The sequence below is a fragment of the Balaenoptera acutorostrata genome, chromosome 12 (assembly GCF_949987535.1).
Source record: "Balaenoptera acutorostrata chromosome 12, mBalAcu1.1, whole genome shotgun sequence".
Lineage (NCBI taxonomy): Eukaryota > Metazoa > Chordata > Mammalia > Artiodactyla > Balaenopteridae > Balaenoptera > Balaenoptera acutorostrata.
The window spans coordinates 8,715,306-8,738,098 of record NC_080075.1 but is presented as its reverse complement, the minus strand read 5'-3'; the positions used below and the strand labels follow the sequence as shown (position 1 = coordinate 8,738,098).

Below are 22,793 nucleotides of genomic sequence, written 5' to 3'. Positions count from 1 at the left end.
TAAAGCTCAGGAGGGAGGCAGGGCTAAAGGCTCAGACTCTGGCATACGGATATTGCTGGGATCATGAGAGTAGCCAGCTAAGATCATCCAGTACGAGACTGCAGAAGGCAGCTGAAGGCGGATTATCTACCAGTGGCAACAGTGAAGCAGCAGATGAACAGAGAAAGAGGAACCAGGAAATGAACCTTTGATCTGAAACCCTAGTTGGGTCAAGATAATAATAAAAGTATGTACTAGAACACAGAGAACAAGTAAAAGAGTACACTGGTATTTATAATTCTGAAGCTGCTTAATATCTGAAAAGAACTTAAAATTACTTCAGGACTAAGTCCAAAAAAGTAAAGGACATCTTACTAGTTTAAAGTAGGTATTACCTATTCTGAAATAACCATCTTCTAATCGTTTGTCTTTGGTTTCTTTGCTGATTTCCAAACCTTCACTCTAAAATAGAACAAAAACATCTTATAAATAATTACTTCTATTTAAAACAAATCTAGGTTATTAATATATCTTAATAAATATAAAAGTGGCATCTGTGGCACAGCTGTCTCTGAAAAGAGAAAATGCCATGTCAGTCTTGAACCTTAAAAGGCTTATCAATCAGTATAAGTGCTCCATCTGAATCTGTATATAATATACCGTTGGCTAGAAATTTTTAATTTTAATTAATTTCCAGTTTAAATCAATTTAATAGAATGCTGTTTTCTATTAAAAATATACAGAAGTAAAGAACTGTGTGTTAACTTGAAAGAAATTAAGCATTCCTTAGAGACCAATAAATTAATTTTCTACATTATTCAACAGGCATTAAAACTGCATGGTATTTCGGGACTCAAAATACAAACAGCAAGTAAACATTAAAGTAAAATAATGATTCATTTATTTTCCCAGTACAAATGTCCAAGTTACTTTCCAACAGGAAACAAAATAAAGGCTCTTTCTATGAAGGCAAACGGGACAATATACCAGGTGTTCCATATTGCCAAAAGAAGTTGGTATTACTCACCACTAAGGTCCTGCCATCATGAGAATTTCTTTCATAAACAGGAATAGCCTCAAATCAGGTCTATTAATATTAGTTCCCAAGGAAAATTTAGGGGAAAAAATAGTCATACCTTCAAAGGCAAAACTTCTACAGTTGTGTTGAGCAGAATATCCCCTGGATGTTCCTGGTTGCCACTATGGAACAAATAACTGAAAAGACAAGCATAAAAATAAAAATATAGTCAGACTATCCTTGACAAAGGTTCAGAAGGGGGCCTTACCTCAGAATAAGGTCGACGACGCTGAAGTTTGTAGTGGCTGCACATCATATGTTCTGAATAGTTGCAGGGAAATTAAAACCTAAGGGGGATGCAATAACTCCTCTATCAGAGGGGCATGTTTGCTGCATAACAATAATGTACTTGACAAAAAAAAAAAAAAGATGGCAGTGTTTTGTTGCTGTTGATGCAGCCATTAAAATGCTTATGAATCACTTATGACAGAGTATATTGGATGATATATGATATAAAATTACATGTAGACCACAATCTCAAAGTAGAAAGTGCACACAGTTACCAAGAAAAAAAAAAGTGTCAATATGGTCATAATGGTATCCTTGGGGTTATGGTTTTTTTCCTCATTCTTCACACCTTAAAATTTTTGTATAATGAACACATACATATGTTACACAGAGAATATTTTTCCTAACACTTCACTTCTGTATTAATAAATACAACTTCTGCTTTTTCCCCTCTCAGCAAATAAGTTATGGTGAAAATCAAATGATCCCTTTTCTCTGTCCTAGGAAGGGTGGGTCTATGCATGGACTCCAGGAAAATTCATATATACTGTCATTTTAGAAGAATTGTGTTTCGCTAGAAAAGTGCCCTCAGTAGGGGCATTACAAATATCATTTTACAGAGGTTTATTGTAAGTGTATTTGTTGTTACTAAGTTTGATCTCTAATATATAAGCTCTTTAGCAGATTCTTTGATGGAATTATTTTTATTTTCTAAAAATAAACCCATAAATGTGGTTTGAGGCTATTCTTGTTGAGGTGAAAGAAGAGTGCTATTTCTAATTCTATGAGGACTCAAGCGTGGTGAACAATACCTCACAGGGCACAGCTCCACTACACAGTATAAAAATGAGCATTAAATAACAACAAAACCAATATTATATACTCATATAGGTGCAAAATATTACTCAAAAGTATTCTAATATGTCTTGCCAGTGATCTTCCCATTGCTTATAACATTTTTACATTTAAATTCCTCTTTAGAATCAGTTTAGAGTAACAAAAGAAAATTAATAGCATTTCATGTAGTTATGCATTGTTTTGACCACCTTAAACAGAATTATTCCAAATTATTTTTGGCAGATTCTAAAAACCAAATGGCCTTCAAAGGAGAACACATAACATCACATTCTGGGGATTACATGGAAGTATGCCACAGACAGTGTGGGGAACATACCCAAAACTGAGGAAAGACTGAAGGAATTGTGACTGTTAAGTAAAAAATGGGGAGAAAAAGTCCCAAATTTTGTAAAGTGAACAGAAATGCTGAAACACATAAAAGGGTTTTAAATTCCTCCATGGTGTACTAAAAGCACTTGCACTTCCAGCACTTGCAAAAGCACTGAATAGGAATAGTCATAGTCTGTCAAATTTATCATTTCAACCAAATTGCTGGGCCATCCACTAGCTCACAGTCAAATCTTAAGGGATATTCTAGGATAAGGATGTGAAAACTAATTTGGGATTCTGAGGGAGAGTTCTACATGAAAGTATTAAAAATCTATACTAAATATACATTCAGAAATACCAATAGAATTTATCAAACATACTAAATGCTGGTATTATATCTGTAAGCATCATACCCATACTGTTACTGAGTTACACAAAATGTATTTTATAATCCAACATTTAGGACTCATTGACTGCTCACATGTGTTATATACACCAAAAATTCCATCATAAACCACATTATGAATAAGAGGTCTGAATTGTAAGACCAAATTATATTTCAATAATGACCTACCTTTCCACACTGACTGGCTTGTCAAATTTAAACAGGATGTAGTCTCCAGCTACTGGAGTTATAGCCCAGAAGAAATCCTCCCCCATATAAGTTTTCTCCAGTGTATGTCCTTGGTAGACCTTCAGAGAAGTAGATACCTCTGCAGGGGGGTTTACATGGATTTTAAGAAGTAATGGTTTCATGTAATCTTTATCCTAGGAGGAAAGACATATTAACAACATACAGCTCATTTATACTTAAGAAGAACAAGGATTATACAGTAGATAACAAATTGTCTGTGCATGAGAAAAAATTAAATCACCAACCGTGAGTTTCTGAATTTTTCCTGTTAGTGAAGAATGCAGACCCACATGTTGGAAAAGGGAAGGTCTGAAGCGGATCCGCAGATTTGCTTTCTGTCGATCACAATGTTTCTAAATATTAAACGGGAACATTAGTGTTGCATTATAAAGTGAAATCTTGTCCTCCTCTGCAAGATGAGAAGCCCTTTAGAAGGGTAAATATTGAAAAGAAAATCCAACTTCATCTCATAATTCCAAATCGTGTTTTTTTAGGGTCCTCTTTGAGGCATTAATAGATTTGCTACCTACTTGATAAACAGACACGATGCGGAAATTAAAAATAAGCACTTCCAAGGGAAGAGTTAAGGAGTTAATTTCAACCACCTTTCAAAATAGGTCAATATAGATTTGACTTTTAATGTTAAAATGCACAAACTCTAGAGGTTTGGTTCAAATACACAAAATACCTTTAAGTGGATAATATAATGAAGAATTTGCAGATAAGAAAAAGCACATTTTGTTGCATGAAAGCAATCTGAAAATGTGAGGCAGTAAGTGGACCACAAGCAAGAAAACAACATCAAAACAGACAAATCCGACTCAGCACAGTTGGGGGACACCTATGTTTCAGCTCTAAGTGCCCCATGGCCCAGATTTTCGATTATAACCTGCTCTCGTGTGATCATGGCGTGTGGGACCTACAGCCCCGGCAGGGCTCTCGCGCATTCATTAGCTCAGTGCTTCAGGAGAGCCACGGCTACCTTGTCATGCTTTTATAAACCCTTTCCATTTTCAATGACTTTTATAAGCTTTGGGCCAAGAACATACTGAAGAAGACAAGTGTATAAGACATTTCCACTTTGAAAGACCTCCAGTTATTTCCTGGGTGTGAAAATGCCTAATTTTTCTCAAGAGGTTTACTTCATTAGGGTTATTGCTAACAGGAGAGTAGAGGTGAAATTGTATACTTTATTTACACAAATAAAACACTCAAGTGGAAGGAGAGGGAAGGTAAGGGAGGGAGAGGACAGGGGAGGAGGGAGGAGAGGGGAGGTGGGATGGTGGAGGGGAGAGAGGAGGAGAAGCAGCAGTGCCTGAGACCGAGCCCGTCACTCAACACACAGGCAAGGAATGACACATTCGGGCCCGAAGAGTCAAAGCAGGTCCATACACCTTTGGAAGAATGTGTGAATGCTTTTTTTTTTTTTTTAAAGTAACATTGGTTTATAACATTATATAAGTTCCAAATACACAACATTATACTTCTACTTCTGTATACACTACCGTGTTCTCACCACCAAGTCAGTTTCCATCCATCACCATACAGTTGACCCCCTTTACCCATTTCACCCCCGCACTCAGCCCCTGCCCCATCCCCTCTGGTAACCACTACTCTGTTCTTGTAACTACGTGTTTGTTTTTGCTTGGTACTATTGGTGGGAATGTAAACTGGTACAGCCACTGTGGAAAACAGTATGGAGATTCCTCAAAAAACTAGGAAGTACCATATATGACCCAGCAATCCCACTTCTGGGTATTTATCCAAAGAACACGAAAACATTAATCAGAAAAGATACATGCACCCCTATGTTCATCACAACATTATTTACAATAGCCACGATATGGAAACAACCTAAGTGCCCATCAACAGATGAATGGATAAAGATGTGCTGTGTACACACACACACACACACACAGAGGAATACTACTCAAACATATAGAAGAGAAATCTTTCCATTTGCAACAACATGGATGAACCCTGAGGGTATTATGCTCAGTGAAATAAGTGTGAATGGAAGGGTCTCCTAGACCACTGTAAAAGGGATGTGATTCTGGAGCCAGCAAGTACGTGGTGACAGCTCCCGTGACATCCTAGTGGAAGCAGCTGAAAAATTACGGGCCACAGAAAGAAGGGTGAAAGAATGTGTCTTCATGGTTTTAATTTTTACTTTCAGAGATTTTCACCTCACAAGCTCTCTTAAGAACCTAACCACCATATTAGATAAAACTGCACAGGACCAATCAAAGGCAAGTGTGTTGTACAAATGTAAAGATGACGTGAATTGTTCTGTGTCCTACAATAAAAATTCCTGTAAATCACAAAGAAAATACAGGTAAGGGCTTACATCATAAAAATGAGTTGATCGAATCGATTTATATGTTCAGTCATTGTTGGAAAGCTGGTACTCTGCTATTTCGCTACACACCGTGATTTGCTCTAAGAAAGTGGTTATTTTTAAAAGAGAGAGAGAGAAAACAATAGCTTATGGACACCTGAAGAGGGTGCCCTAAAAACTAACTGGCAGATAGGATGATCAAACTGTTCTAGGGAATATAAGGTCATGAAATCAAATTAAATGTTTATTTGTGCAAATAGGTCAACACTATAATGACATACGTTTATAATAAAGATTTCCTTGTTATTACATGTCAAAGTGACTCATTCACTTTTAAGAATGTGTACATTCGTATTTTATTTATGCTTACAGCCAATAATTTCAAAAAATTTTCCAGAGATACAATTCAAATTAGACAAGAAGAACATATTAATTTACCTTTTACAATAAGATTTCAATGGAGATAACTTAATATTTGAATAGTCCAAGCAAAAATCATTGTTTACTTACTTACCTGTCACCAACATCCCAAAGGTCAGCATATCAGCATGAACATTGGCTTCTTACAAGTAACACAATACAAAAAAGGTACACTTTTGACTTGTCACTGTTTTGGTATAAAATATGACTTCCATTCTATTCCTTATATCCAGGTGTGCTGGGGTCCGATATTGTCCCCAAAGTATTTGAAAAAAGAAAGCTGACAGAGGATGTGAAGAAAACCAAAACAACCCCCCCCCCGCCACACCCTCCCCCAACACAGGACAGATATGGCCAACAGCAAGGAAACACCAGAGCCTCAAGACACAATAAACATTCATCAGCAATTTAAAGAAAGGTGCGCTTCACTGACTTAAAAGTCCCTCCAGAACAGGAACTTCTTATAGTTCTAGAAATAAGTCAAACACTTACACTGGTAAGTGGAAACACTGTTTTCTTTCAGCTACCTATTTAACTGTTCGTTTACAACATCTGGTTCCCTAAGAGTCATCACTTTCACTAAAAACATAAAAGAAGCCTCTTCCACTCGCATAAGAAATTAACTTACTGCATCTTTTTCAGGGTTGCAGACTTTCACCCACAGAATATGGTCCAAGAGCCAATCAATGGGTTTCTCCTTATAGAACATAAATATGAATTCCACAATTAGAGTGAGGTCTGGCGCTTGAAACATTTTACCTGAAAAGATATTCCCAATCAGTAACTGTAATAAAGAAGCCAAGCATCAAAATGGCTTAAATGAGTGAAATCCGTACAACAAATACACTAAAGCTTGTGCTTTCAACTATAAATCATTATCAATAATTTCCCCACCTCTTATCAAAAACAAACTTGCTTTAGCTAAGTTTAGTTGTCACCTGAGTATAAACAGAAGTAGGTACTGAACTCCTAACTTTCTCCATTACAAAATCTATCATACAACTACTAGTTCAAAGGATTCAAGAAGCAAGCTGGAGATTTTTCCTTCATGTCTTATTAAAATTCATTCTTCCCATAAAAAAGGAACTTAGGAGGTTTAAGTAAAAAAAAAAATTAACTAAATCAATAAAAGCAAAAAACAAGGACTCCTGATTTTGTCTTCACTGAAACCTTCACAAATAAAGATGTGTTTTGAGTCTTAAATTAAGTTTTGAGATAAATGATCAACAAGATCAAAGCCCCAGCCTCTAATACTTACAGATTTAAAGCATTAGAAGAAGTGAAATGTTACACTCTGGGGTGTTTTTTAAGACCTATAAATTTCCTTCAACCTTCAACTTTAAACATATTCTCTTTAGTTGGATACTTTAGGAATTTTAATGAAAAAAAACTTTAAAAATAAGTACCCTTACTAGTCCAGGAAAGCAACACATGAATACAAATTAATGACTGAACAAGAACTTCATGTACCATGTCAAATACCAGGAATTCCTATTAGAAAACCACTAGTGCAGGACTCTTCTTAAAAGAATCCCAATCTTGCAAAAGCTCTGGGCTTTAAAACAGGAACTCGAAGTGTCCGAGAAGAAGGAACGAGACATGCTCCCCAGGACAGTGGTTGGCTCTTTGTGGACATGAAAAGCCAGCAGGGCTGCCTTGCACAACTCCAGAGTAAATATTACCATCTTAGAACGCTCCAAATACCGTTTTGGGTTGACTTTCAACATTTTATACACAGAAGTTTACCGAAATTAAATTTTCTCAAAAGCAATCCATTTCCAGAGGAAAAAAGAAAACTTTAAGGTAAAAAAAAAAATAGTCTAAGATTCTAAGTCACAGTTATTTCTGAGAAGTAAATAAATCTAAAACTTTTCTTACCAATGAAGCCCAGCTGGGAGAACTCAAGTATCATCCATTCCTCAGAAGAAAGTTGAAGTGCAAAATTTTTTATGGTGTTAAAGTAATTCTGTTTGACAATAATATCATCTTCAAGCTAAAGAAAGTTGAACAATCATATTAATAAATCAGAAAGAGAAGGAAGATTTAAAGAGGACATTCTTTACTATGGAAAAACTCAAGCACACTTTTATAATGACAATCAAGGAAACAATGGTCAAAAATGATGAAAATATAAAAATAAATTTCAGGACTTTCCTGGAAGTCCAGTGGTTAAGACACCATGCTCCCAATGCAGGGGCACAGGTTCCATCCGTGGTCGGGGAACTAAGATCCCACATGCCACATGGTGCTGCCAAAAAATATATAATAATAATAATAATGATAAAATAAAAAGGAAAAATTATAAAAAATAACTAAAATAAAAATACATTTTATTAAAAGAAAGCAAGGAAAATAAAATGGCAGACGCACATAGCAAGTCAACAAAACCACTCCCTTACCATGGGAAATAACAAAACCACTCCAATGAATTACTCCTTTTGGTCCTTTTATGGCTCCCAACATGATTTCACACTATCCTGTTTTCTTTTCAAAGGAAAAGAATTTTATAGGCCTTTTAATTTTTTTTTTTTTTTTTTTTTGCTTTTTACATAATACATGTAACAAGTCAAAAAAAGAAAATAGCTAGCAGCTCTCCTTCTCTGCCCTCCACCCTGCTAGTAGAAGTGACCAATGTTCAAGGTTGGGTGTGCACCCACTGGACACCTTCAATATGGGCATACAGCACAGGTAGACCCATACCTACCTCAAGGTTCCCACCACCTTTACATTTTTATTTAAAAGGGATCACATTATGAAACTAGCTTTTTTCTCTTAATATATCGTGAATATCTTTCCAGGTTAAAAAGTATATATTTAAAGCATTCTCTCTAGCAGATTCATACTATTCTCTGGGATCGATGGACAAATCATTCACCTGCTCACAGGCAGACACCCCGGTTGTTTCTCATTCTTTGTCAATGCAAACAGTGCTTACACTTCATATCAGTGCTATTCATTTCTGTAGGATGGGTTCCTAAAAGCTCTCTTTTTATATTTTAAAAGATATCTTCAAAATACTTAAGAAGCTGTAGCAACTCAAGAGTGCCAGTTAACCCCATGTGCTCTGCCATCACCACATGTGTTACTGGAATGTTTACCAGTTCAACAGGGAGTTGACAGAGACCAGGGATCATGAGTATCTGCAAAGACTTCCTCCCCAAATCTCCTTTCATAAAATTTTAAAGTCATAAGATGATTTTTTTTTACATATATACATTATTTTTTAACATTCTTTTCCATTGATGATTTTAAAAGAAAACGCTTCCTTTTCTTAATGACACATTATCATTTCTAGTTATCTGCAAGTAATTTTCACTTATTTTAGTATTTAGATTTTTTCATGTATTTAAGTCCTATAAGCTTTCTTCCTATCTGTGAAGAAACAGTAGCAATATTTGGAAAGGTACCATTTTGACTCACCCAATATTTACTGAGCTTTTATTATGTTCCAGACACAGTACTAAACCCTGGGAACCCACCAGTGAACAGAAAAGACAAGTTTTACACCCTCAGAGCTTGTAGGGAAGCCAGAGGGAAAACCAGACAAAGCACAAAGCCCCGCTGGCACCTAACCTTGCTTTCCCAAATAAGACATGCCCACACTCACACGCAAACGTTGGCTGTGGATGCCCAAAGGAAAGATGACCCCCGGTACAAGGTACTTCCAAGTTTTTCCAATAAGTAGATTAAAAAACAAGCTTGGAATAGAGACGCAGACGTAGGGAACACACGTGTGGACACGGGGTGGGGGGGGAGTGGGGGTGGGATGAATTGGGAGATTGGGATTGACATATATACCATGTGTAAAACAGATAGCTAGTGGGAACCTGCTATATAGCACAGGGAGCTCAGTTTGGTGCTCTGTGGTGACCTAGATGGGTGGGATGGGGGAGTGTGGGAGGGAAGTCCAAGAGGGAGGGAATATATGTACACATATAGTTGATTCACTTCGTTGTATAGCAGAAGCTAACACAACATTGTACAGCAACTATACCCCAATTTAAAAAAAAGAACAAAAACAAGCTTGGGACTGATTTAAATATACAGAAGTGTAGGTGAAATAATTAAATGCCTACTTAAAATTTAGTACACTAAATTTGGTTACCACCAAAAATTTACATTTTTTATATTCAATTAGAAAAATTGCTTTGCTCCACTCTCACACCTCATCAAACAACTTCACTTTTTATAAAACTTTTAAAGATAACTGTAGATTCATATGCAGCTATAAAAAATAATACAGAGACCCAACATACCCGCAATATATATCCTCCAATATAATTACAGCACAATATCACTACCAGGAAATTGACTCTGATACAATTCAACCACGTTATTCAAATTTCACCAGTTTTACATGCACTCAGCTGTGTGTAGTTGTGTGTCTCTGTGTTTAGCTCCATGCAATCTTAACACGTGTACATGTGCAGGAGCACCAGTACAGCTAGGACACAGATCAGTTCCGTCACAGGGACTCTCATGCTACCCTTGACATCCTCAGCCACCTTCCTCCTCTCCCCCCTTCCTAGCCGCTGGTGACCAAGAGTGCTCTCCATCTCCATAATTTTGTCAATTCAAGAATGCTATATAGGGACCTCCCTGGTGGCACAGTGGTTAGGAATCTGCCTGCCAAGCAGGGCACACAGGTTCGAGCCCTGGTCCGGGAACATCCCACATGCCGCGGAGCAACTAAGCTCGTGCGCCACAACTACTGAGCCCATGCGCTCTAGAGCCCACGAGCCACAACTACTGAAGCCCGCGCGCCTAGAGCCCATGCTCCGCAACAAGAGAAGCCACCGCAATGAGAAGCCCGCACACCACAACAAAGAGTAGCCCCCGCTCACCGCAACTAGAGAAAGCCCGTGCACAGCAATGAAGACCCAACGCAGCCAAAAATTAAATTAATTAATTAAAAAAAAAAATGCTATATAAAGACTGGCTTTTTAAACTGAGCATAATTCCCCTGAGATCCAAGATGTCATGTATCATAGTTCATGTCTTTTCATTATTTGGTACGAATGCACCACAGTTTGTTTAACCAGTCACCTGATGAAGAATATATGGGTTGTTTCCAGGGTTTGCTATTATGAATGAAACTGCTATGAACCTGCACGTACAGGTCTTTTAGTGAATATATGTTCTTCTCTGACATCAATGTTTTATCATGGCAAGAACCACTTTTTGAAAAATCTAACATATATTCCATTAGTAGTCACTAGTTTATAGAGAAGTTAAAATACAAGATGTAAAATATTGCTTTTGCAGTATGCAACTGTAGTATCTGAAAGAGGTGGAATATTATATTTACATTTTTGCTCCAATTTTTTAAGTGTACAAGGAGAAACCAAAAACTAATGGTGGTTACCCATGGGGGAGGGAGAAAACACGGGAAGGGGACAGGGATAAAAAGGAGACTTCTGTAAATATATCTTGTTTTATATAACTTTTGATTTGGGAATGTTATGTTTTTTACAACTAAAAAGGAAAAAAAAAATCCTAAAAACTGAATACAAATGGAAACAAATGAACCTAGTCTCATATCAGGTTGTCAGTGTGGTCACACAGTATGAAGAATTTTGTCGAGTGACTTTCAAACACAGAATTTTGACTATATATCCATATCAGGATATACTCTTAGGGAGGAAAAAAGGACGAAAAAATTTTAATTGCATTTAGTAGTCTAACTGTTCGTAGTGATATTGGTATTGTTATTTTGAAACCATTCTAGGTATACTATAGAATAAAAGAATTATGTTATTTAGATAATTTTTACTAAAACCAAGACTTTCAATGTAAGAGAAAAGAAATATATGTAAAATTCAAAAAAGTTAAATAAAAATACTATAATCTTACACTTGAATTGGGACCATCAATATAAATGCAATTTTTTTTCTTCTGAGAAACAAAATGTTCTTTTCCTTATTAAAACACCTCGAAGCAAAGACACAACAGCAATGAGCATCTCAAGCACAGAGACTGTGGTCCTGAATATCATATACCTCTAAAAAGAACAGGGCTCCTTAGAGAAATGGCTGGTTCTAGATCTGGGATAGGAAATGTTCAGGGTGTGCCAGTCAGCAAGGAAGTGATCAAAGTTTACTGGACTTACATGAAAAGAATACAAGAGCCAATTTGAAGAGATTCCCACTGGCTTATGATGGGCCAATACAAGCATCAATATGAATAATGCTTGCAAAGATTGAGGCAAGCCATATCTCTTTTTAAAAATCCATGAGTTCATAACAATACTCTAAAAATGGTCACCACTGGAGATTGCTATGGTATCAACTATAAAAATTAACAAAGAGAAAGAATCAAGCATTTATTCTTCCCTTCCTTTGTGAACTATTTTTCAAGATAACCGAATGGTTAAGAAGGGAGAGTCCTTTATAGAAGAACTCTACTTATAAGAACATTACAATTCTTAGAATTAGAAAATTACCAGTTGGCAACCTCTAACGACATAAGCGATCTGGGGGAAAATAATCAATGGCAACTGAAACCATAGGAGGAATGGCTGCTGGGGAGCTGTTTAATAAAGGAGAGATGAGATTGACAACCCTACACCCACTGATTAAATCTCAGCATCACTAAAAGTGGGACAACCTGACAACAAAGTACATCACTATGTTATAAAGGAAGAACTATGCAGTACCACCTACGAAGTGTCTGCATCATCAAACAGTTTTCTAGAAGACTGTCTTCAAGTCCAAGTCATTTGCGATATAGCACTTTATGGAGCCGGGTGTGCTGCTGTAATGGGAAACTTCATTACAAGCCACAAGCAGAACACTAGGGCAGCTGACATTTTCTTTTCCCTTTAGATGTACATCTGTGATGACCACAGAGTAACCGCTGTCTCTACTGGCTTTTTTTTTTTTTTTTGGCCGCGCTGCTTGGCTTGAGGGATCTTAGTTCCCCAACCAGGGATTGAACCTGCACCCTCGGCAGTGAAAGCATGAAGTCCTAATCACTGGACCGCTAGGGAATTCCCTCTATTGCCTTTTTAAAAGTACTCTTTAAAAGTCCTGGGTAGGGGATTTCCCTGGTGGCGCAGTGGTTAAGAATCCGCCTGCCAATGCAGGGGACACGGGTTCGAGCCCTGGTCCGGGAAGATTCCACATGCCATGGAGCAACTAAGCCCACACGCCACAACTACTGAACCTGTGCTCTAGAGCCCGCGAGCCACAACTACTGAAGCCCGCACACCTAGAGCCCGTGCTCTGCAACAAGAGAAGCCACTGCAGTGAGAAGCCCGTGCACTGCAACGAAGAGTAGCCCCTGCTCGCTGCAACTAGAGAAAGCCCACGCACAGCAGCAAAGACCCAACACAGCCACAGTAAATAAATAAATAAATTAAATAAATAAAAAAAAAAAAGTCTTGGGTAGGATACACCCCCAACATATGCAATCTTGAAGTCATATTCCTGGGATAATTATGAAGTCTGGATTACAATACTTTGTACGTCATAATGAACTCACTGAGGGAATTCTATACATTATGTAAAGACCTGAAGGTAAAGCAACTCCCTCTTTTCTGAGGCATAATTTTTGGGCAAATAGGGTAATTTTAAGAATGTCCGGTGGATCCATATGTGAAAGAGCTGAAAAGCTGGTAGCAATCTTAATGACCAACAATAAGATCATTGTGATAGCTGAATAATGGTACTTCAAGAAGCAATTAAAAATTATACCAATCTATAATTACTGGCATATAAAGGTGTCTACAGTATGTTAAATGACAGCAAACCAGGCTTTAAGACAGTATGTACAGTACACTCCTGTTATAAAAAGGGTTCTATTAAATGAGTTAATATGTGAAAAACATAAATTTTAAAGAACAATGCCTGACACGTGGTTAAGTATGCAATAAATGTTAGTTCATAGCAGCTGTTATTGTTATAATATATCATATATTGACCCTGCTTAGGGGAAGTTTTCCTTACCATCCTCTTTCTTAACCCCCATCCTTTCCTCAATTTTTAAATATTAACTTTTCCTACACTCCCCCCAAAAGCTTTAAGGTTCCATTAATTCTTCCCTTGGAAGAAAATTGGAAACAAATTTTAAAAGTGATATAGCTACACTTTTAAATTCTCTCTATAAAGTTCTTGATCATAATGTAAATATTTATATATTGGCCCTAGAACAAAGAGCAAGGTTCAACTACCATAATATTTGGTATACATTAAAATTAAATTCTGTGAAATTATTATCTTAAAACTAAAATCAGACTTCTCTAATGTATTTAGAGGAAATGTACTACCTGTATCTAGGATATTGTGGTTTTTTATATGCACACCTGTTGGATCCTGTTATAGACAATGTCACACTCTATCATCATTTCCATTTTCCATCCTGTGAACCAAGGAAGGGTTCACGCACACTTGAATGCAGCTGGCCCGAGGTACAATGTCAAAGGAGACAGTCTGCCCACAAGAAGTCCACCTTCCCATGTGATGCCAGCCTCTTTTCTTCTTTCTTTCCCTCCCCAGCCCCTGCCAACAGCTGCTTAATCATGTCCTGGCTGTTCAGGGACCAGGGCTGCTTCTTGCCACTCTCATCCAAACATCCACCCAGGAGAGGATCTAATAAACTTTTTATACTGGAAAAAAAAATAATTGACAGGCTTCGTATACCATATACCTCTCAGGGGTATTTGCATTTTGAACAAAGGATAAAGATGTTTGGTTAAAGAAGTGAAATTCCAGTGGTGAAATTTAAGCTTAAGTATTAAATGGAGAATGAGGTTTGAAAGAAACAAGAGCTTCCTAGAATTATTTAAGTTGTTGCCTACCTGGCTAACTTAAAACCCGTATCATGACGGACTTACTGTTTTAGCCATGCTGCTAAAAGTTGCACCATTAGAACTAAATGTCAGCTTTATTATCTTCAGTACAAATGAAAATGTACTGAAGCGCACAAAACAACTATTTACCATAAGACCACCAAAATAATTATGAGCTAAACCAGCGAGTGGAGCTGCAGAGCCCATGTTCTCAGTGATGTGATCAACCCTTCTGCTCTGGCATACTGTTATGATCTTATATATTTTAGAGGGTTTATGCTTTCAAAACTTCATTTTAATGAAAATATACCTTTCATATTACTTTTTCTTTAAAACTGTGGGAAAAAAACCAAACACACACTTACCTGGATGTAATATGTGCCCTTTTCCTGAGCATACATCATTAGAAAACAATAATCGAGGTTTTGCTTTGTTCTCCATCTGAAATAAAAATTTTCAAAAAAAGTTAGGGACTTCCCTGGTGGCACAGTGGTTAAGAATCCACCTGCCAATGCAGGGGACACGGGTTTTATCCCTGGCCCGGGAACATCCCATATGCCGCTGAGCAACTAAGCCCGTGTGCCACAACTACTCAGCCTGCACTCTAGAGCCCAAGAGCCACAACTACTGAGCCTGCGTGCCGTAACTACTGAGGCCCACACGCCTAGAGCTCGTGCTCCGCCAACAAGAGAAGCCAGTGCAATGAGAAGATCGCGCACCGCAACGAAGAGTAGCCCCCGCTCGCCACAACTAGAGAAAGTCTGTGCGCAGCGACGAAGACCCAACGCAGCCAAAAATAAAAAATAAAAATAAGTTAGGAATCAGACTCAAAGTTAGCAAAATAAGGTTAGATGTATAATATTTTATAATATATAAAATATTGTATAATATATACATATATGCAATATATACATCACATATTGTATATACGATATTTTATATACACAATGTATAGTTATGTATCAGATAGATAGGCAGATAGATAAATAGATGGATGGGTATCACACATACAGGATTTATCCACTTAGGAGAGAGTGAATGAGAATTCACTCTTCTCTAATGAAGGCTTTATCGAAATATATGCTCAAAAACACTAATCCTCAAGGTGTCCTGAGGAAAAAAGGAGTCTAATGTCAAGTAAGTTTGGGAAGGACACATATTCCTCTTCTAGAGACGTATTAGTATATTAGAGGCATTGAAACATTCAGCAGTAAATACATTTGTTGAAAAAAAGTTTTTAATCCAATATTTTCCAAATTTTCTTGACCACAGCCCCCTTTTCCAGTAATATCTTAATGTCTCTAGGAACTAGTGCTTCACATACAGGTAAAAATGCTTTAAAAACCCAAAACATCATATTGAAATTTACAATATTAGGTCCTTTTGGTGAATTCTTGGTAGTCTACAGAAACACACTGACCAATGTGAATAAGAGAAGTGGTTTTTCTAAAAGCCAGTTTAAAAAAAAGAAGCACACAATAAAATAAAAGCTTTGAACCACTAAGTAAACTTCTCCAGAAAATACCTTGCAAGCTGATATGAATTTAATGAGTCTATCCAGAGTTTTTTTCAAACAAATTCAATCCTAAATTTTTAAAATAACATTATATTTATTGAGAGATAATTAACCAATTATAGGGACATATCTGTTTTTGTGACAAATTAACAACTCAAGAAATACAATAAATCTCTTCCCAACACAGTGTTTTTGTCCTTTTTTCTGGTTATAGGCAATCCCAAAATAATGCCAATATCTCTTAGCTTACTTTGTCTTTAATAACAACACAAGGAAAGTTTCTAACTCTTTCAATTTTAGAGATTCAGAGATAAATAAATTCAATTGCCTAATGATTTTATTGCAATACAATTCTGCACAAGAGTATTATTGTTTTTATCACTTTTATTGGATCTGTTCTCATTTATGTTACATACAGACATGAGATTTCTATCTGAACTAACTTTTGAGTTATACTGAATATACTCTTAAGAAAAGTTATAACAACACAGAGCAGCATGGTTATAAAATTCATTAGGTTTACCAAATTCAACCTCTCATCAGAAACTCCACAGAATTTCCAATAAAATAATCAAAAAGTCATTAGTTCTCAACTAATTAGCTCAACCCTAAAATGAGTTAGGCTTCGATAAACAAGGATGACATTTATTACCTATTATACTCAAGGGTGCACAGGCTTACCTTATTCTTTCTTTAGAATCTCCAAATGTCTCCTTTAAGTTTGTCAAGTCAGGATAATAGCTTTCAGGAGGTGATATTATTTCCACCAAGCCAGAACTGATTTCTTTAGAAAATCTATCATGAGAAAGGTTGGCTGAGTTATTTAAGTTCTGTGGGATTTTATATCTTAATGATCAACTTATATGTATAACATAAAAATACATTAAAAAAAATCTCTGGTTTTAGCATACTGATAGACAAAGGTAGAGCCACATTACCTTAAACAAGGACCTTTACTTCTCTTTTGTCTTTCTTTTTAAAGTAAAAGATATATCTTTTGGGGGCAACAAGAGATACATTTCAATGAAGAAACCCATATCAGGACTAATTTCATGATACTGCTCTTAAAACTACAAAGGCAATATTATAAAAACTAATGGTATCTGCAACTTACTAAGCTGTCCATCTGTTACCTGCTATGTGCCCTACTCACAATAAACTGTTAATAAACCTTTGCAGATTTTTAGACATAGTTTAGCACTGAGGTTTGAAACTGCTACCTGACTAGCTGCCCTGACAGCAGAAATTTTTTTTCTTGCTAAACAGAGGGTGAAAGATTTAAGTGATCTCATATGACTCTCTATTCACTGTCTTCAAGATTAAAGATTGTTGTTTGATAGTGTTACATATATATGACATTCAAGTCTTTTCCAAAATGAAATACACCAATGTATCCTATCAGACAACTTGATATATACACACATACTTTATGATAATATAAAAGACCAATGATAGGTGGTCCAGTGAACACTGAACTCCACAGAAAAAATGAACTGTAAAAGAAGGTGTTTTCTTTTAGCAAAAAACCAAGAGATAATAGTAACTAGAATATTTTCATTTCCATAATTAAGAAGAACTTACTCTTTCTCCAGGTTGGCTACAACACCATTTACATAATCAATATCTGTCTGGGAGAGAAAAAAATAATTATACCAACATTCAAGTTTTTATATTTTTATCTTTATATTTTATTTAATTTTTAATTCTGAACTGAAAATTAAATAAATGATTAAAACATTCATTGAAAACATGAAATTTTCAGACAACTTATGGGATTTGCACTTCTACATTCTACTGTATTGCACTGCTATATATCGCTGAGTACTAACCAATACAATAAGCAGATTCTTAAGTTTTTATTGTTTTCAATTGTCTATGTTCAATTCAGTAGAAAAAACTGAGCACAGAAACTATTTCTACTTCTTCTGCAACATCCAAACTGTAAGTAGTGAATAAATAACAGATGCAGAATGCTATAGGGAAAGATTTTTCCACTTGGAATCATAAAACCCAGGTTCCAGATTTGCCTCTCTAGCTACTGGCCTGTATAATCTAAAGAAAGTCACTCTCTGAGCCTGTTTCCTATTCTATTTAAAGAAAAACGGGGGGGGGGGGGGGGTTGGGAGGAAATAATACCTCAGACACTATGACATTACATGATAAAGCTATGTAATAAAAAGCAGTGTTATTCTATATTATTGTTATTATTTTATTATTAAGCTGATAATGAGAACCCAAGTCAAGAGTACTTTAATCAGTCAGAAAAAAACGTTTATCAAACCTGTGAACTTCTAAATTATATATACAAGTGGAGAGCCAATACTCCCGACCAATTTTAACTACAGTGGCAACTTAAAATGCTCAACTGTTAGAAGGAATCAACGATATATCTCGTGCAATCTATGTTATAAAAGACTGCCAAAACACTTAATACTTGAGGAAGATAAGCTTTATCTTTTTTGGTTTAACACTGGAAATTACAAAACTACTGAATTATAAAAAGTTGTTTTAGAGGAGGCTTTTTGGAAAAGTATTTTAACTTTAATTTCTGTTAATTGAAAGTAATTCCTATTTTTATTGTTAAAGATGTAGGAGTGAGACAACTTATTAAGACCATATCCTTCAAACTCTTAAAGAACTATGGAAACACAACTAGCACACAGCTCAAAACCCTCCGTCCTTCCCCTACATAAACCCAAACACATCCTACCATTCATCAGGCTATGATTTTAGAGAACATAATCAAGTCTGGTTTATATAACCTTTAATGAGTTTAGTAAGATCTGAAATTCAATTTGATAAGCATTTATTGAGAGCCAGTGATTTGCCTATCCAAGGAAACAGGAATACAGATGAACAAGACCAGCTCCCTGTCCAGTAAGCTGTCCAAGAGGGTGGCCAAGAAGAATAAGCTTATGTGAACATAGATCTATTATGTAATGTATAATAAAATTTATGAAATGCAAGTGATCCATATCTAAAAATACACATAATCCTTATGTTGCATGTTAACTAACGCAACTAGCAAAAGACTCACTTAAGCGACGGTAATTGGTGTCACCATTATATACCAGAAGCGATCCTACCTGGTATCAGCCAAGGGAGTGATCGTGGGGCTCCTCTGAAGAAAGTAAACATGTAACTGGCCTAGAAACACACAGCCAAGCCAGTCTTTGTCCCCATTTGGGCCTCTACTTGCCTCTCCCCAACTCTTAAATGTTGGCCATAAGATAGGCAGTCTCTGAGATGTTGGGGGCTTCACTGCTTTAAATTAAAACAACGCTTTTTCCTGAAATCTTTTTTAAAGGTCTGTGGAGACTTTTTAAAAGGTACTATTTTTGTTTTTATTTCCATTTCTCTAGGAGGTGGGTCAAAAAGGATCTTGCTGATTTATGTCCTAGAGTGTTCTGCCTATGTTTTCCTCTAAGAGTTTGATAGTGTCTGGCCTTACATTTAGGTCTTTAATCCATTTGGAGTTTATCTTTGTGTATGGTGTTAGGAAGTGTTCTAATTTCATTCTTTTATGTGTAGCTGTCCAGTTTTCCCAGCACCACAAAAATAAACAAATGGGACCTAATGAAACTTAAAAGCTTTTGCACAGCGAAGGAAAGCATAAACAAGACGAAAAGACAACCCTCAGAATGGGAGAAAATATTTGCAAATGAAGCAACTGACAAAGGATTAATCTCCAAAATATACAAGCAGCTCATGCAGCTCAATATCAAAAAAACAAACAACCCAATTCCAAAATGGGCAGAAGACCTAAATAGACATTTCTCCAAAGAAGATATACAGATTGCCAACAAACACATGAAAGGATGCTCAACATCATTAATCATTAGAGAAATGCAAATCAAAACTACAATGAGATATCATCCCACACTGGTCAGAATGGCCATCATCAAAAACTCTACAAACAATCAATGCTGGAGAGGGTGTGGAGAAAAGGGAACGCTCTTGCGTTGGTGGGAATGTAAATTGATACAGCCACTATGGAGAACAGTATGGAGGTTCCTTAAAAAACTAAAAATAGAACTACCATACGACCCAGCAATCCCACTACTCGGCATATACCCTGAGAAAACCATAATTCAAAAAGAGTCATGTACCACAATGTTCATTGCAGCTCTATTTACAATAGCCAGGACATGGAAGCAACCTAAGTGTACATCAACAGATCAATGGACAAAGAAGACGCAGCACATATATACAATGGAATATTACTCAGCCATAAAAAGAAACGAAACTGAGTTATTTGTAGTGAGGTGGATGGACCTAGAGTCATACAGAATGAAGTAAGTCAGAAAGAGAAAAACAAATACCGTATGCTAACACATATATATGGAATCTAAAAAAAAAAAAAAAAAAGTTCTGAAGAACCTAGCGGCAGGACAGGAATAAAGACGCAGACGTAGAGAATGGACTTGAGGACATAGGGAGGGGGGAGTGTAAGCTGGGATGAAGTGAGAGAGTGGCATGGACTTATATATACTACCAAATGTAAAATAGCTAGTGGGAAGCAGCCGCATAGCACAGAGAGATCAGCTCAGTGCTGTGTGACCACCCAGAGGGTTGGGATAGGGAGGGAGACACAAGAGGGAAGAGATATGGGGATGTATGTATATGTATAACTGATTCACTTCGTTTTAAGCAGAAACTAACACACCATTGTAAAGCAGCTATACTCCAATAAAGATATTAAAAAAAAAAAAAGGTAATATTGTCCTCCAATTCTGAGAATATATCCGTGAATCTATAAATGAGATATGTATATTCTTAGGGTATGTGAGTGATAATGATTGGGACAGCTGGGAAAAAGAGTAGACATACATAGCAAAAGAAGAAAGAGCATTCCCCCCACCCCCGGCGAAATCAAGTCTTCTTCATGGTTAAGTAAAATTAAATTTTTTAAAATTAAAACTAAAAGATTTATTAATACGTACTGCAACATGAATGAACCTTGAAAACACTATGCTAAGTGAAAGAAGCCAGTCACAAAGGACCACACATTTTATAATTGCATTTATACAAAATGTCCAGTATTTTTTAAAAATCTATAGAGACAGAAAGTAGATTAGTGGTTGTCTAGGGCTGGGGGGAGAGCAGTATTAATGGGTAATGGCTAAGGGGTGCAGAAATTTCTCTTTGAGGTGATGAAAATCTTCCAGAAATTGATTGAGATGGTGGCTACAGAACTCTGACTTTAAATAGGTGAGTTGTATGTTATGTGAATTCAAATAAATAAATAAATAATCAAAAACACAAAAACTAACAGAGAAAAAAGTTAAATGTAAAAAAAAAAGTACTTCAGATTGTGCATACAGAACTATGGGTCAAGCGGCTTCTCTTAGGGATGTATAAGGAAAAGTTTAAGAAGCATAAAAGCAGATTCAAGTAAGTCACTAATACTGACACTAATTCATCAGCATAGAGTCATACACACGTAACAATTCATCAACATATACACTTGGCTTAAGAATCAATTTTACCAGTGGTGTATAAATTAGATGAAATGACAGTAATAAATTCCAATCTTTACTTTAAATCAATAATTTATAAAGTCCAACTGGAAAAGAAATAATTCTTTGCCAAATGTCACGGCAGTCAGGAAACTGTAACAAAGTCATACGATTTCAGGGAAACTTTCAATTAAAATCAATATATAAAATAACACATCACTTTTGAATATGCTATAGCTGTCATGTTCAGTAATACTGCAAAGAACAAATATGTGAAATAGAAATCTGAGTGAAAAGATACTTTTAGAAATAAATTATAGAAATTTATTTCTAATGGCCCAAAGAATAAAACAGAAAGTTAGAGGCAACCTCCTATGAAAGATAAACAAACGTTACAAATGTCAGAAACTTTTAACAGTTACCAGTTGTAAAACAGTTACCCAGATGAAAAAGAAGGAAGACATTTTAAGCACTAGATCAGAAAAGAACATAAAATTAAAAGGACTGAATTTTAAATAACTTGAAGGTAAAAACTGATTTTTAAAAATGTCCTTTATATGTAAATTTACTATCTTCTTTCCAATCATTTCATTCCACAAATATTTACTTGGTGTCTACACCATAAGCAGGGATATTTATATCCGTATCGTATCCGTATCATCAAGCTCTGAGTTTAGATTAGCAAATAAAGCAGATAAGATCTCTGCCTTGTGAAATTTAAAATTTGTGGAAGATGCAGTCCATAAAGAAAACCAAAATTATATATATATATATTTATAACTGAATATTAGGTGCTATATAACTAGTATGCAATAATAGAGAAAAGGAAGCAACCTATTTACACAGGATAGTCAAAGAAAGTCTGAAGATTTGACATCTGAGCCCAAATCTGATACATATTTCTATTCAAATTGACAAAAATAAACAGAAAATACTAAAAGGAATAATGTAAATTAATTGATATGTTAATTAGGGCTTTGCCTCTGCCCTTAGACAGGGTATGTGCAAGATAATCCACTGGAATAGATCATAGCGTAAAATTTTCTATTTTGTATATATTTTAGAGGGTATGATATGCTATTATTATACACATGTACAGACTGGGGGCTGCTGCCCAATGCGATGATGAGCAGGAAAGCCGGGCTTGCACTGCTGTACTGGAAAAGACAAGTCCTGGTGAGACAGG

General features: G+C 36.1%; 1 protein-coding gene across 4 annotated transcripts in view; it reads right to left on the bottom strand.

Moving 5' to 3' along the window:
• MGAT4A (alpha-1,3-mannosyl-glycoprotein 4-beta-N-acetylglucosaminyltransferase A) overlaps positions 1–22,793 on the bottom strand; it is a 116,031-nt gene that overhangs the window by 11,898 nt on the left and 81,340 nt on the right. For all 4 annotated transcript variants that reach the window (XM_057558127.1, XM_057558126.1, XM_057558125.1 and 1 more), the window contains exons 6-14: positions 17,730–17,776; positions 16,830–16,943; positions 14,998–15,073; positions 7,723–7,837; positions 6,473–6,603; positions 3,332–3,439; positions 3,027–3,220; positions 1,116–1,194; positions 375–441 (exon numbers count right to left, since the gene is read on the bottom strand). In XM_057558127.1, coding sequence (XP_057414110.1) covers positions 375–441; positions 1,116–1,194; positions 3,027–3,220; positions 3,332–3,439; positions 6,473–6,603; positions 7,723–7,837; positions 14,998–15,073; positions 16,830–16,943; positions 17,730–17,776 — 931 coding nt within the window. The remainder of the gene's footprint in view (positions 1–374; positions 442–1,115; positions 1,195–3,026; positions 3,221–3,331; positions 3,440–6,472; positions 6,604–7,722; positions 7,838–14,997; positions 15,074–16,829; positions 16,944–17,729; positions 17,777–22,793) is intronic.